The sequence below is a fragment of the Hippopotamus amphibius genome, chromosome 7 (genome assembly GCF_030028045.1).
Source record: "Hippopotamus amphibius kiboko isolate mHipAmp2 chromosome 7, mHipAmp2.hap2, whole genome shotgun sequence".
Classification (NCBI taxonomy): domain Eukaryota; kingdom Metazoa; phylum Chordata; class Mammalia; order Artiodactyla; family Hippopotamidae; genus Hippopotamus; species Hippopotamus amphibius.
The window spans coordinates 15,602,605-15,616,082 of NC_080192.1; the positions used below are offsets into that span (position 1 = coordinate 15,602,605).

Below are 13,478 nucleotides of genomic sequence, written 5' to 3' on the forward strand. Positions count from 1 at the left end.
GGTACTCTAGGCCAAAGGAAGAGCATGGAGCAAATTCCAGGAGATTGAATGTGTGGGGAAAAGAGAAGTAGTTTGGTTTGGTGGGAGGGAAAGAGGAATGGTAGGAAATGAACCTGGAACCCTAAGTTAGTCAAACAAAGTAATTTGTTTTTTATTTTATAGGGAATGAATTTTTGAAGACCTTTTTACAGGAAAGTGTGCCTCAGGAAGATCTCGTATTGTGTATAAAATGGATTAGAGTGGAGAGAGATTGTTGGTAGGCAGAGCTATTTTAAGGCATCGCATTAAATGAGACTAGCAAGAGATGACAAGGAATAGAATTATTGTAGCAAGAATAGAAGTGGTAGGAAGGAGGGGACTAAAAACTAATAGATAACACTTATATGATCATGCTTACTATGGATGAGGCACTGTTCTAAGGGCTTCACCTATGTTAATTTATTTAATTCTCACAACAATAGTATGATATGTTAAAGTTACTATCCCAGTTTAACAGTTGAGGATATTAGAACTTTTCAGGATTGATTGAGAGATAGTCATTTGTTGCTATTGTTAAATTATGGGACATCTGTGCAGTGGTATACTATGAAACCTTGAAAATTGATGCCATAGAAGTATGTCTGTTGCTTTGAGAAGATGTTCACTGTGCGTTAAACCAGGTTTACAGCAGATGTAATATTTCTCAGTTTTGTTATACTTTGAAGGGATATATGCTAATTATCAATTTTATACCTTTTATGACATTTTTAAAAAGTGTATGTTTCTCTCTTCCTTACCCCCACCCCAAACTCCCTCTCCCCCAGGGTAGCTATTATTAATAGCTTGGTGAGCATCCTTCCAGTTAACAAGTAGATATATGCAAAGTAAATTTTAGTTGATCAAAATAATATATGCAATAGTTTTAAAAATCATAGTGAGTTACCGATATGTTCTCCTCCATCCTGCTCTTTTTCTTTTATTCATAAATCTTTTCTAAAATACCTATTTGAGTCCACTGTACCTCTGCAATTGTTATGTGAAATTATAGTGATATAAATGATAACATGGAAGAAAAACATACTATGGAAGAAAGACACCATCAGTAACATCTATGGGGAAAAAATCATACTGAAATATAATTTCTATTCCTTTGTTTTATGAAGTGCCAAAACAAAATTAATTTTTTGGTTACAAAACTTTTTTCATTACTTCATTCCACATCATTCTGTACAATGTTTGTTTGATTCATAGAATATTTATTGAAAAGCATTAAGAATGCTTATTCAGCTTGTGAACAAGAAAGGGAAAAATAAAGGGCTAATTATTAACTCATCCAGGCTTACCTGTTCATTTGTCTTTTCCCATCTTATTGTCTATCATTGACCTGGTTGTACTGCCTAAAAACTTTTCTACCAAAAAAGTAGAATATGGAGAACTGCTACTTACTACCAGCTCTGGTAGAGAAGATACTGAAACTAATACTATAAAAGAGATTTGAGGATTATCTCTGCCTTGGATTATCCTTCCAGGACATTTTAGTTTTGTAGTTTTTAAATTTAAGGAAACTTAAATATTGCTAATTCATTCAAATTCTTAATTTTTGATCTGAGTACTACAGAGTCTAAAAAGTCTTTTGCCAAGCAAATACAGAAAACTAAATGCTTCCCAATAAACATTTATCACCAAACATGAGAAGTTATTCATAGTTATGGATAATTTTACAAAACAGATACTTTTATATTGCTGTAACAACAACAATCAACAACAATATTCTACCCCAAAATATATGCCATTGGTAGTGGTGGGTTGGGGTGGGGATTGGGTATTAGGGAGGTAACTCCAAACCAAGACAGAAAGGGAATGTGGTGAAATATAAATGTGAATATATAAAGGTTTACTTCCTATTTGTTTAAGGACAATCGTGGGACTTCCTAAGTGAAATGATGGAATGTCTTTAACATCCTCATGAGTATAGCACTGTAAGTCCCCAGGCCCATAGAGATGATGATTTCTAAAGGGGAAAATATCAAACTTGACTAGGTATACTGATGTCACTAATAACTACAGTTGTAGGAAATTAATAATATTTTCTTGGTGAAATGATGGGATCAGAATGGGCAAAGAGAACAAAATGATCTATTCTGAATAATCTTCTAGAACATTGCTGTCTGATAGAACTTTCTGCAATGATGGAAGTGTTCTTCACCTGTGCTGTCCAATATGGTAGCTAATAGGCACACATGTGGCTGTTGAGAGGCATTGAAATGTGGCAAGTGTGACTGAGGAACTGAATTTTTAATTTTAATTACTTTAAATGGCTACATGTGCCTAGTGGCTACCATATTGGACAATGCAGTTCTGAAACATGCCTTTTCGTTCATCTTAACCACTCCTCCTCACAAGTAAGACACAGTCATTATTCTGAAAGAGCACATGGCCTGTGGAAAAGGCAGGTAGATAATTAAGATGAAAAACACAGAAGAAGCAGAGTAGAGAGGAAATAAGATATATCCAGCTAAGAGGAAGAGAATCTAGATGAAATGTTAGAGAAATTAAAATTAACATGAAGCAAACAATGAGATTGAACTTTCCAGAGGTGACGTCTTTTTTGGATTTGCTCTTGTGGACTGCTCCATTTCTTCCCAATGGAAGATGCAAAGTAAGCAGTCTTCTGCCTCTGCTCAAGAATTTCCCCAGATATCTATTATGCATAAGACTTCTTGATAGTTATTTCATTGAATAATTTCATTTCATTATTTCATTGAAAAAAAGATCTATAGCCCCACCTGCCTCATGAAATCTTTTTTGAAAAAATTAATCTGGCATTCTCTACAAGTTAATGTCACATAATTGAACATCTGTTTATTATCAAATTCTTTTTCTTTAATTATATTAGAAATTTGAAAATGGGCATTACACTTTCTCTCTAGTAGATGATTATAATATCCCCTAATAAAGTACTCAAATTCTGAAATTATTCACTTGCTCAGAGTGATTAAATAGGATGTTACCTTTTTTTTCCAGTAGCAAATGTTCTAGATTCTTCATGGTGGCTTTTCTTATGTGAACTTGAATTTATTTCACCAAGTTTAAACAATGAGATCAATTCATTTAATTACTTTATATGATTTTTATGTTTACAAAGTAAATTTTGCTAACAGTCACTATTATTTAATGAAAGTTAGTGATTTAATTTAGGAACTTCATTAAAAAATACTTAGAATTTTGTGCTGTAATTTTAAAAAAATTTTAAGTATGGTTTCTGTAAACAGTAATTTATATATAAGCTAGAAATAAGATGATAAGCGGTAAAAAAAGGCGATGGGGTGGCATTTCAAGTTTTAGAATAACATGATTTTATATTACTTTATATCTTCTAAATATATATTTTGAAGAAATTAAATAATATTTTCCTCTCTCTAGATTTTTGCTTCAATGTCTTGAAGACCTTGATGCCAACCTGCGAAAATTAAACTCTCGTCTGTTTGTGATTCGTGGACAACCAGCAGATGTGTTTCCCAGGCTTTTCAAGGTAATTGGAGAAATCTTTGCATAAAATAATAATCCTTTGTCAGAGAAAACACATATTTGGGGTAATTTAAAATATGGGAAATATAAGTATTTTTAAATAAAATATTTGTCGATATTTTCTCTAATAAGTTACATACAGTGTAAAATCAGACAGTGAAAAAAATGATTTACAATGAAAAGTTAAATCTTTCTTCTACCTTAAACTTCTAGTTCCCCTCTCAAAAGCAACAGCTATTACCAGTTTGTGTATTCATTAGAAATATTGTTTGCATAAATAAGAATGCATATGTGTATGTGTTTATATACATACATTTGTGTGTTTGTGTGTATGTTACCATCCCCCCTTTTTAAAACCAAGATGAGAACATGCTGTGTTATATGATTCTATGCCGTGCTTTATTCACATAACCATATATTTTGGAGATTGTTCCATGTTACTTTCTCAGTCTTTTAAGTGGCTTCATAGGATTGCATTGTGTAGATGTGCTGTAATTTTTTAAAATTAAAGTATAGCTGACTTACAATATTAGTTTCAGGTGTACAACATAGTGATTCAGTATTTTTATAGATTACACACCATGCAAAGTTATTATAAAATATTGACTATATTCCCTAAACTGTATATTACATCCCTGAGACTTATTTATTGTATAACTGGTAGTTTATACATCTTAATCCCCTTCACCAGTTTCACCCCTACCCCTACCCCATTCCTCTCTGGTATCTACTAATTTGTTCTTTGTATCTGGTGAGCCTGTGTCTGTTTTGTTATATTTGTTTGCTTGTTTTTTAGATTCCACATATAAGTGAAAACATACAGTATTTGTCTTCCTCTGTCTAACGTATTTTCACTTAGCACAGTGCCCTGAAGTTCCATCCATGTTGTTGCAAATGGCAAGATTTCATTCTTTTTTACAGTTGAGTAATATTTCAGTGTGTGTGTGTGTGTACATCTTAATCCATTCATCTTTTGGTGAGCACTTAGGTTGCGTCCATATATTGGGTATTGTAAATAATGTTGATGTGAAATTGGGGTATATATATCTTTCTGAATTAGTGTTTTTGTTTTCTTCAGATAAATACCTAGGAGTGGAATTGCTGGATCATATTACCATATGATCTATGTTCTGTTTTTAATTTTTTGAGGGTATAATTTCTTTCAGTAGCTTTCTATTGAACATTTAGTTATTTTTCCACAGAACTTTTTCTAATACAAGTAAAGCTGTCAGTGAACATCCTTGTTCAGATATACATATCTTTGCTCACGTACATTTCTGGGATAATTCTTATAAGACTTTCTGAGTCAAAGGGCTGTAATAATTGACGTGCTACAAATTTGTAATTTTTTAACTTGGTAGAATCTTAAAAATCTCCAAATCTTATTCCCCCCCCTTTTTTCCAAAGGAAAAAAATTAGTCCTAGAGAGATTAAATAAGCTGACCAAGGTCATAAAACTAGTTCATGGAAGCATTCAGACCAGAAACTGAGTTTCCTGGCTTTGTTAATTAATCCCTTCCTATTTACTACTGTTAGAATTCCTAATGTATATCTGTTTTTTTCTTGCAGCTGTTTGATTCATCAAATCTTTATAATAGCCCTTTGTGAACGTCTCTGGCTACTTGAGGCACCATAACCCACTCCCTCAGAGCTTACTTAGCTTCCAGCTCCTTGGAAAGAAGCCATTGTTCTCTTTGACTCTACTCTGCTTTTTTTTTTCCTTTAGAGAAATCAGCACAATTTGTAATTGTATATCTTTCAGATTCTTATTAATGGTCTGTCTGTACATTTGAGGGCACGTTCCATGTCAGGGGCCTTGTTTGTTGCTCTCTCTACTATTCCAATTACCTCCCCAGAGCCTAACACATAGTAAAGGTTTAAGAAGTAACTGTTAAATACAAAAGTGTATTTAATAATTACATGAGCACTTGTTAGAAATATATTGTGGGATCAAGATGGCGGAGTAGGAGGACATCCGCTCATTCCCTCTTGCAAGAGCACTGCAATTACAACTAACTGCTGAATAATCATCGACAGAAAGACACTGGAACTCACCAAAAAAAACACCCCACATCCAGAGACAAAGGAGGAGCCACAATGAAATGGTAGGAGGGGTGCAATCACGTTGAAATCAAATCCCGTAAATGCTGGGTGGGTGACTAACAAGCTGGAGAACAGTTATACCACAGAAGTCCACCCAATAAAGTGAGGGTTCTGAGCCCCACATCAGGCTTCCCAACCTGGGGGTCCAGCAACGGGAGGAGGAATCCCCAGAGAATCAGGCTTTGAAAGCCAGCGGGATTTGATTGCAGGACCTCCACAGGACTGGGGGAAACGGAGACTCCACTCTTGGAGGGCACACAAAAAAGTGTGTTCACCAGGACCTAGGGGGAAGGAGCAGTGACCCCATAGGAGACTGAACCAGACCTACCTGCTGGTGTTGGAGGGTTGCCTGTGGAGGTGGGGGGCAGCTGTGGCTCACCGAGGAGACAGGGGCACTGGCGGCAGGGGCTCTGGGGAGTGCTCATTGGCGTGAGCCCTCCCAGAGTCCACCATTAGCCCCACCAAAGAACCTGTAAGCTCCAGTGCTGGGTAGTCTCAGGCCAAACAACCAACAAGGTGGGAACACAGCTGCACCCATTGGCAGGCAAGCAGATTAAAGTGTCACTGAGCTCCGCCCACCAAGTCAAATCGGATTAAAGTCTTACTGAGCTCTGCCCACCCAGACCAACCCACCATCAGTCCCTCCCATCAGCAGGCACCCACGAACCTCCTAGATAGCTTCCTCCACAAGAGGGCAGACCGCCGAATCAAGCAGTATCAGCACTATTTCATCTTGTGGAACTGAAAACCACAGCCACAGGAAGAAAGAGAAAATGAAAAGGCAAAAGACTTTGTACCAGATGAAGGAACAAGCTAAAACCCCAGAAAAACAACTAAATGAGGAGGAGATAGGCATTCCTCCAGAAAAAGAATTCAGAATAATGATGGTGAAGATGATGCAGGACTTTGAAAAAAGACTGGATGCAAAGATCAAAAAGTTGCAAGAAAAGTTTACCAACGACCTAGAAGAATTAAAGAACAAACAAACAGAGATATGCAACACAATAACTGAAATGAAAACTACACTAGAAGGAACCAATAGCAGATTAACTGAGGAAGAAGGACGAGTAAGTGAGCTGGAAGACAAAATGGTGATAATCACTGATGCAGAAAAGAATAAAGAAAAAAGACTGAAAAGAACTGAAGACAGCCTAAGAGACCTCTGGGACAATGTTAAACTCACCAACATTTGCATTATAGGGTTCCCAGAAAGAGAAGAGAGAGAGAGAAAGGACTCGAGAAAATATTGGAAGAGATTATAGTTGAAAACTTCCCCAACATGGGAAAGGAAATAGCTACCCAAGTGCAGGAAGTGCAGAGAGTCCCAGGCAGGATAAATCCAAGGAGAAACATGCCAAGACATGTAGTAGTCAAATTGACAAAAATTAAAGACAGAGAAAATTTATTAAAAGCAACAAGGGAAAAACGACAAATAACATACAGGGGAACTCCCATCAGGGTAACAGCTGATTTCTCAGCAGAAACTCTGCAAGCCAGAAGGGAGTGGCATGATATATTTCAAGTGATGAAAGGGAAGAACCTACAACCAAGAATACTCTACCCAGCAAGGATCTCATTCAGATTTGTTGGAGAAATCAAAAGCTTTACAAACAAGCAAAAGCTAAGAGAATTCAGTCCCACCAAACCAGCTTTACAACAAATGCTAAAGGAACTTCTCTAAGCCAGAAACATAAGAGAAAAAAAAGGACCTACAAAAACACAAACAAAACAATTAAGGAAATGGTAATAGGAACATACATATCGATAATCACCTTGGGTGTAAATGGCCTAAATGCACCAACCAAAAGACACAGACTGGCTGAATGGATGCAAAAACAAGACCTATATATATGCTGTCTCCAAGAGACCCACTTCAGACCTAGGGACACATACAGACTGAAAGTGAGGGGATGGAAAAAGATATTCCATGCAAATGGAAATCAAAAGAAAGCTGGAGTAGTGATACTCATATCAGATAAAATAGACTTTAAAATAAAAAATGTTACAAGAGACAAGAAAGGACACTACGTAAAGATGGAGGGATCAATCCAAGAAGAAGAGGTAACAATTATAAATATATATGCACCCAATATAGGAGCACCTCAATACATAAGGCAAATGCTAACTATTAAAGAGGAAATCGACAGTAACACAGTCATAGTGGGGGACTTTAACATCCCACTTACACCAATGGACAGATCATCCACACAGAAAATTAATAAGGAAACACAAGCTTTAAATGACACAATAAATCAGCTTAATTTAACAGATATCTATAGGACATTACATCCAAAAACAGCAGATTACACGTTCTTCTCAATTGCACATGGAACATCCTCCAGGATAGATCACATTTTGGGTCATAAATCAAGCCTTGGTAAATTCAAGAAAATTGAAATCATATCAAGCATCTTTTCTGACCACAACGCTATGATATTGGAAATCAATTACAGGAAAAAAACGGTAAAAAACACAAACACATGGAGGCTAAACAATACACTACTAAATTACTAGCAGATCACTGAAGAAATCAAAGAGGAAATGAAAAAATGCCTAGAGACAAATGACAATGAAAACACAATGATCCAAAACCTATGGGATACAACAAAGGCAGTTCTAAGAGGGAAGTTTATAGCGATACAATCCTACCTCAAGAAACAAGAAAAATCCCAAATAAACAATCTAACCTTACACCTAAAAAGACAAAGAAGAGCAAACAAAACCCCAGGTTAGTAGACGGAGAGAAATCATAAAGATCAGAGCAGAAATAAATGAAATAGAGACAAAGAAAACAATAGCAAAAATCAATAAAACTAAAAGCTGGTTCTTTGAGAAGATAAATAAATTTGATAAACCTCTAGCAAGACTCATCAAGAAAAAGAGAGAGGGCTCAAATCAATAAAATTAGAAATGAAACAGGAGAAGTTACAACGGACACCACAGAAATAAAAAGCCCATAAAAGATTACTACAAGCAACTATATGCCAATAAAATGGACAACCTGGATGAAATGGACAGATTCTTAGAAAGGTATAACCTTCCAAGACTGAATCAGGAAGACAGAGAAAATATGAACAGAGCAATCACAAGTAATGAAATTGAAACTGTGATTAAAAATCTCCCAACAAACAAAAGTCCAGGACCAGATGGATTCACAGGTGAATGTTATCAAACATTTAGAGAGGAGCTAACACCCATCCTTCTCAAGCTCTTCCAAAACATTGCAGAGGAAGGAACACTCCCAAACTCATTTTATGAAGCCACCATCACCCTGATACCAAAACCAGACAAAGATACTACAAAAAAAGAAAACTACAGACCAGTATCACTGATGAATTTAGATGCAAAAATCCTCAACAAAATACTAGCCAACAGAATCCAACAACACATTCAAAGGATCACACATGTTCAAGTGGGCTTTATCCCTGGAATGCAAGGATTCTTCAATATACGCAAATCAATCAATGTGATACACCATATTAACAAATTGAAGGATAAAAACTACATGATCATCTCAATAGATGCAGAAAAAGCTTTTGACAAAATTCAACACCCATTTATGATAACAACTCTCCAGAAGGTGGGCATAGAGGGAACCTACCTCAACATAATAAAGGCCATATATGACAAACCCACAGCCAACATCCTTCTCAATGGTGAAAAACTGGAAGCATTCCCTCTAAGATCAGGAACAAGACAAGGATGTCCACTCTCGCCACTACTATTCAACATAGTTTTGGAAGTCCTTGCCACAGCAATCAGAGAAGAAAAAGAAATAAAAGGAATCCAAATTGGAAAAGAAGAAGTAAAACTGTCACTGTTTGCAGATGACATGATAGTATACACAGAAAATCCTAAAGATGCCACCAGAAAACTACCTGAGCTCATCAATGAATTTGGTAAAGTTGCAGGATACAAAACTAACACACAGAAATCCCTTGCGTTTCTATACACTAACAATGAAAGATCAGCAAGAGAAATTAAGGAAACAATCCCATTCACCATTGCAACAAAAAGAATTAAATACCTAGGCATAAACCTAACCAAGGAGGTAAAAGCCCTGTACTCAGAAAACTATAAGACACTAATGAAAGAAATCAAAGACGACACAAACAGATGGAGGGACATACCATGTTCTTGGATTGGAAGAATCAACATTGTGAAAATGACTATACTACCCAAAGCAATTTATAGATTCAATGCAATCCCGATAAAATTACCACTGGCATTTTTCACAGAACTAGAACAAGGAATCTTACGTTTTGTACGGAAACGCCAAAGACCCTGAATAGCCAAAGCAATCTTGAGAAGGAAGGGCAGAATTGGTGGAATCAGGCTTCCTGACTTCAGGCTATACTACAAGGCTACAGTGATCAAGACAGTATGGTACTGGCACAAAATCAGAAACATAGATCAATGGAACAGGATGGAAAGCCTAGAGATAAACTATGGTCAATGAATCTATGACAAAGGAGGCAAGAATATACAATGGAGAAAAGGCAGCCTCTTCAATAAGTGGTGCTGGGAAAACTGGACAGCTACATGTAAAAGAATGAAATTAAAACACTCCCTAACACCATACACAAAACTAAACTCAAAATGGATAAAAGACGTAAATGTAAGGCCAGAAACTATAAAACTCCTGGAGGAAAACATAGAAAGAACACTCTTCGATGTAAATCACAGCAAGATCTTTTTTAATCCACCCCCTAGAATAATGGAAATAAAAACAAAAATAAATAAGTGGGACCTAATGAAACTTCAAAGCTTCTGCACAGCAAAGGAAACTATAAGCAAGACAAAAAGACAACCCTCAGAATGGGAGAAAATATCTGCAAACAAATCAACAGACAAAGGATTAATCTCCAAAATATATAAACAGTTCACCCAGCTCAATATCAAAAAAACAAACAACCCAATCAAAAAATGGGCAGAAGACCTAAATAGGCATTTCTCCAAAGAAGACATATGGATGGCCAAGAGACACATGAAAAGCTGTTCAACATCACTAATTATTAGAGAAATGCAAATCAAAGCAACAATGAGGTATCACCTCACACTGATTAGAAGGGGAATCATCAGAAAATCTACAAACAGTAAATGCTGGAGAGGGTGTGGAGAAAAAGAAACACGCTTGCACTGCTGGTGGGAATGTAAATTGATACAGTCACTATGGAGAACAGTATGGAGGTTCCTTGCAAAACTAAAAATAGAACTACCATATAACCCAGCAATCCCACTACTGGGCATATACCCAGAGAACACCATCATTCAAAAAAGCACTTGCACTCCAGTGTTCACTGCAGCAGTATTTACAATAGCCAGGACATGGAAGCAACCTAAATGTCCATCAACAGATGAATGCATAAAAAAGATGTGGTATATACATACAATGGAATATTACTCAGCTGTAAAAAGCAGTGAAACTGGGACATTTTTAGAGACATGGATGGACGTAGAGACTGTCATACACAGTGAAGTGAGTCAGAAGGAGAAAAGCAAATATTGTATATTAACACATATATGTGGACTATAGAAAAATGGTACAGATCAACCGGTTTGCAAGGCATAAATAGAGACACAGATGTAGAGAACAGACATACGGACACCAAGTGGAGAAAGCAGGGAGGGTTAGGGGGAAATGAATTGGGAGATTGGGATACCAAATTGTATGCTCTAAATATATGCAGTTTATTGTCTGTGAAAAAAAAATCTTTATGATAGCTTTGTTTCTATTTCTGATGCAGAAGAGAACAGTTCCTTTTCATGAATGAAAATATATTCAATTCTGGGAATCAAATCAACACTACCTAGCCTTTTTTCATCAGTGTGAAAGAACCTTTTAATATTTAGGGTTTGGCTAATGCAACAGTTGTGGCTAGTGAAAATTTATTTTATTGAAGTTTTGTTACTACTATAACTATTTAGAGTCAGAATTTAACCTAGGTACATAGAACTCTGAGTAGAAAGTATATCAGAAACAATAGTAATAGTTTGTCAGTAATTCATAAGTATAAAAGGATATGTGAATAACTGCTTCAACCCTATCTAAATCCATGTTTTATAAGTGAAATGAATCTTAAGAGGATTTTAAGTACCTTTAAAATAACAAAACATTTATTTACCTGCTTTGAAAAAAATGGTTTAAGTCAGCGAGTCTTTTGTGTTCTTTATTTTGAGCTTTCTTCTGCCTGAAATAGCATTTTACTGAATCAAACTATCTTCTGTATTTATATGATGTCCTGTCTTGTCACGTTGGCAGAGAGGCGGTGGTTTCTGCAAGGGCCATAAAATATAGATACATGAATATACATTAATATACCTAGAATGCTTATTATTTTATTCTGATACAGTAGTCTGTATAAAGTGTAACTTATGAAAACTTTCAGATTTATTTAATATGTCTGAACAAAAGAGGATGTTGATTCCTCTTTTTATTATGTTGATGTTTTTATTTGTACTTTTTGTTTAGAGGTACTATATGCATATGTTTCCAAAAAAGAGCCCAAAAATATGTATGATAAAAAACAGGTCTCCTTCTCACCCCTAACCTTTATACCCCCAGTTTCTCTGAGGAGGAAGATTCTTTTGTCAGTAACTAGCTGACTCATTTACGTTATTGTCTCCGGTTTTATTATTCTGGTAGAGCAGATAGTGAGAACTTTTAATAGGGAAGCTTCCTACATTGGAGGTAAAACTGGTTTAGACCTGATAACAGTGCCTTTAGTTTATTGAGATGGTGACAGTGATTTCAGTACTGATGTCTCCTCTAGTGTGCACCTTCTCTCTGTAGCATTTACTCATTTTATTCTGTTTATACTAAGTAGATTTAGGAATGGGGCCAGAGCATTTTTATAAACACGTGTTTTCTACTTAGAATTTTTCTCAGTTAAATTCTAACAATATAAGCTGACAAGATGGCTTTTTATTTTAAACAACTTTTTTTTTTTCATGTTCTACTGAAGAAATGATAAACTTAGCAGACAATAGCCTAGGCAAAATTTGAATGCCACTATTAATCATAGGTGTCTTACATAAATTATTATTATTAATGCAGTTAAATCTTACATCTTCTACATTTGGTGCCAGACTGATAAGCTACCAAGACCACGCATATTCTAGGGCCTGCAGAAACTTTTTATGGAGAGTTTAAAGTATTGGTATAAAAACTCTAATTATATCTGAGACACAGAGACGTGTCTAGAGTCTTTACAGATGGACACACTGAAACATAATGAAATGTTTTGTTCGAAATCACAGAATAAATCAAAGAAGAACATACAAAGCCACTAATGTTTCACATGCATAAGTTTATATTATGCTTTCTGAGTCATTTTGGACTGTTACTGTATTATTTCATGGTACATGCTCATTTGAATAAGATAATTTATGCAGCAGATATTGATTGAGTGCCTCTTATGTACATGGTAGTGTTCAAGGTGCTGGGGATATAGTGGTGAACCAAACAGAAAAAGTTCTTACCTTCATGGAGCTTACACTGTATTGGAAAGGAGACCATTAATAAAGGAAATATGCAAATTAGGTGGTGACAGGTGATAAGATAAAATGTGGGATAGAAAGTCCCAAGGTGAGGGAAAGATAGTTACTCTATATGAAATCATGGAAGCCCTCACTGATAAGGTGACATTTGAGCAAATATATGAAGAGACTGAGCCATGCAGATATCTGAGGTGTGATATATTGAATCCACAAAGTTTTGCAATTTGTTCATCAAAAGGTAGAGTTTATTTTCCCACTCCCTTAAATGGGGGTTGACCTTATATCTTGTTTTGACTAAGTGCCAAAGGAGATATCGAGTTCCAAATCCTAGGCCTCAAGCAACCTTGCAGCTTCTACCTTTGCCCACT

At 35.8% G+C, this 13,478-nt stretch overlaps 1 protein-coding gene across 4 annotated transcripts in view; it reads left to right on the forward strand.

Annotated features, from left to right (window-relative positions):
* CRY1 (cryptochrome circadian regulator 1) overlaps positions 1–13,478 on the forward strand; it is a 77,213-nt gene that overhangs the window by 42,203 nt on the left and 21,532 nt on the right. For all 4 annotated transcript variants that reach the window (XM_057740550.1, XM_057740548.1, XM_057740551.1 and 1 more), the window contains exon 2: positions 3,403–3,511. In XM_057740550.1, coding sequence (XP_057596533.1) covers positions 3,403–3,511 — 109 coding nt within the window. The remainder of the gene's footprint in view (positions 1–3,402; positions 3,512–13,478) is intronic.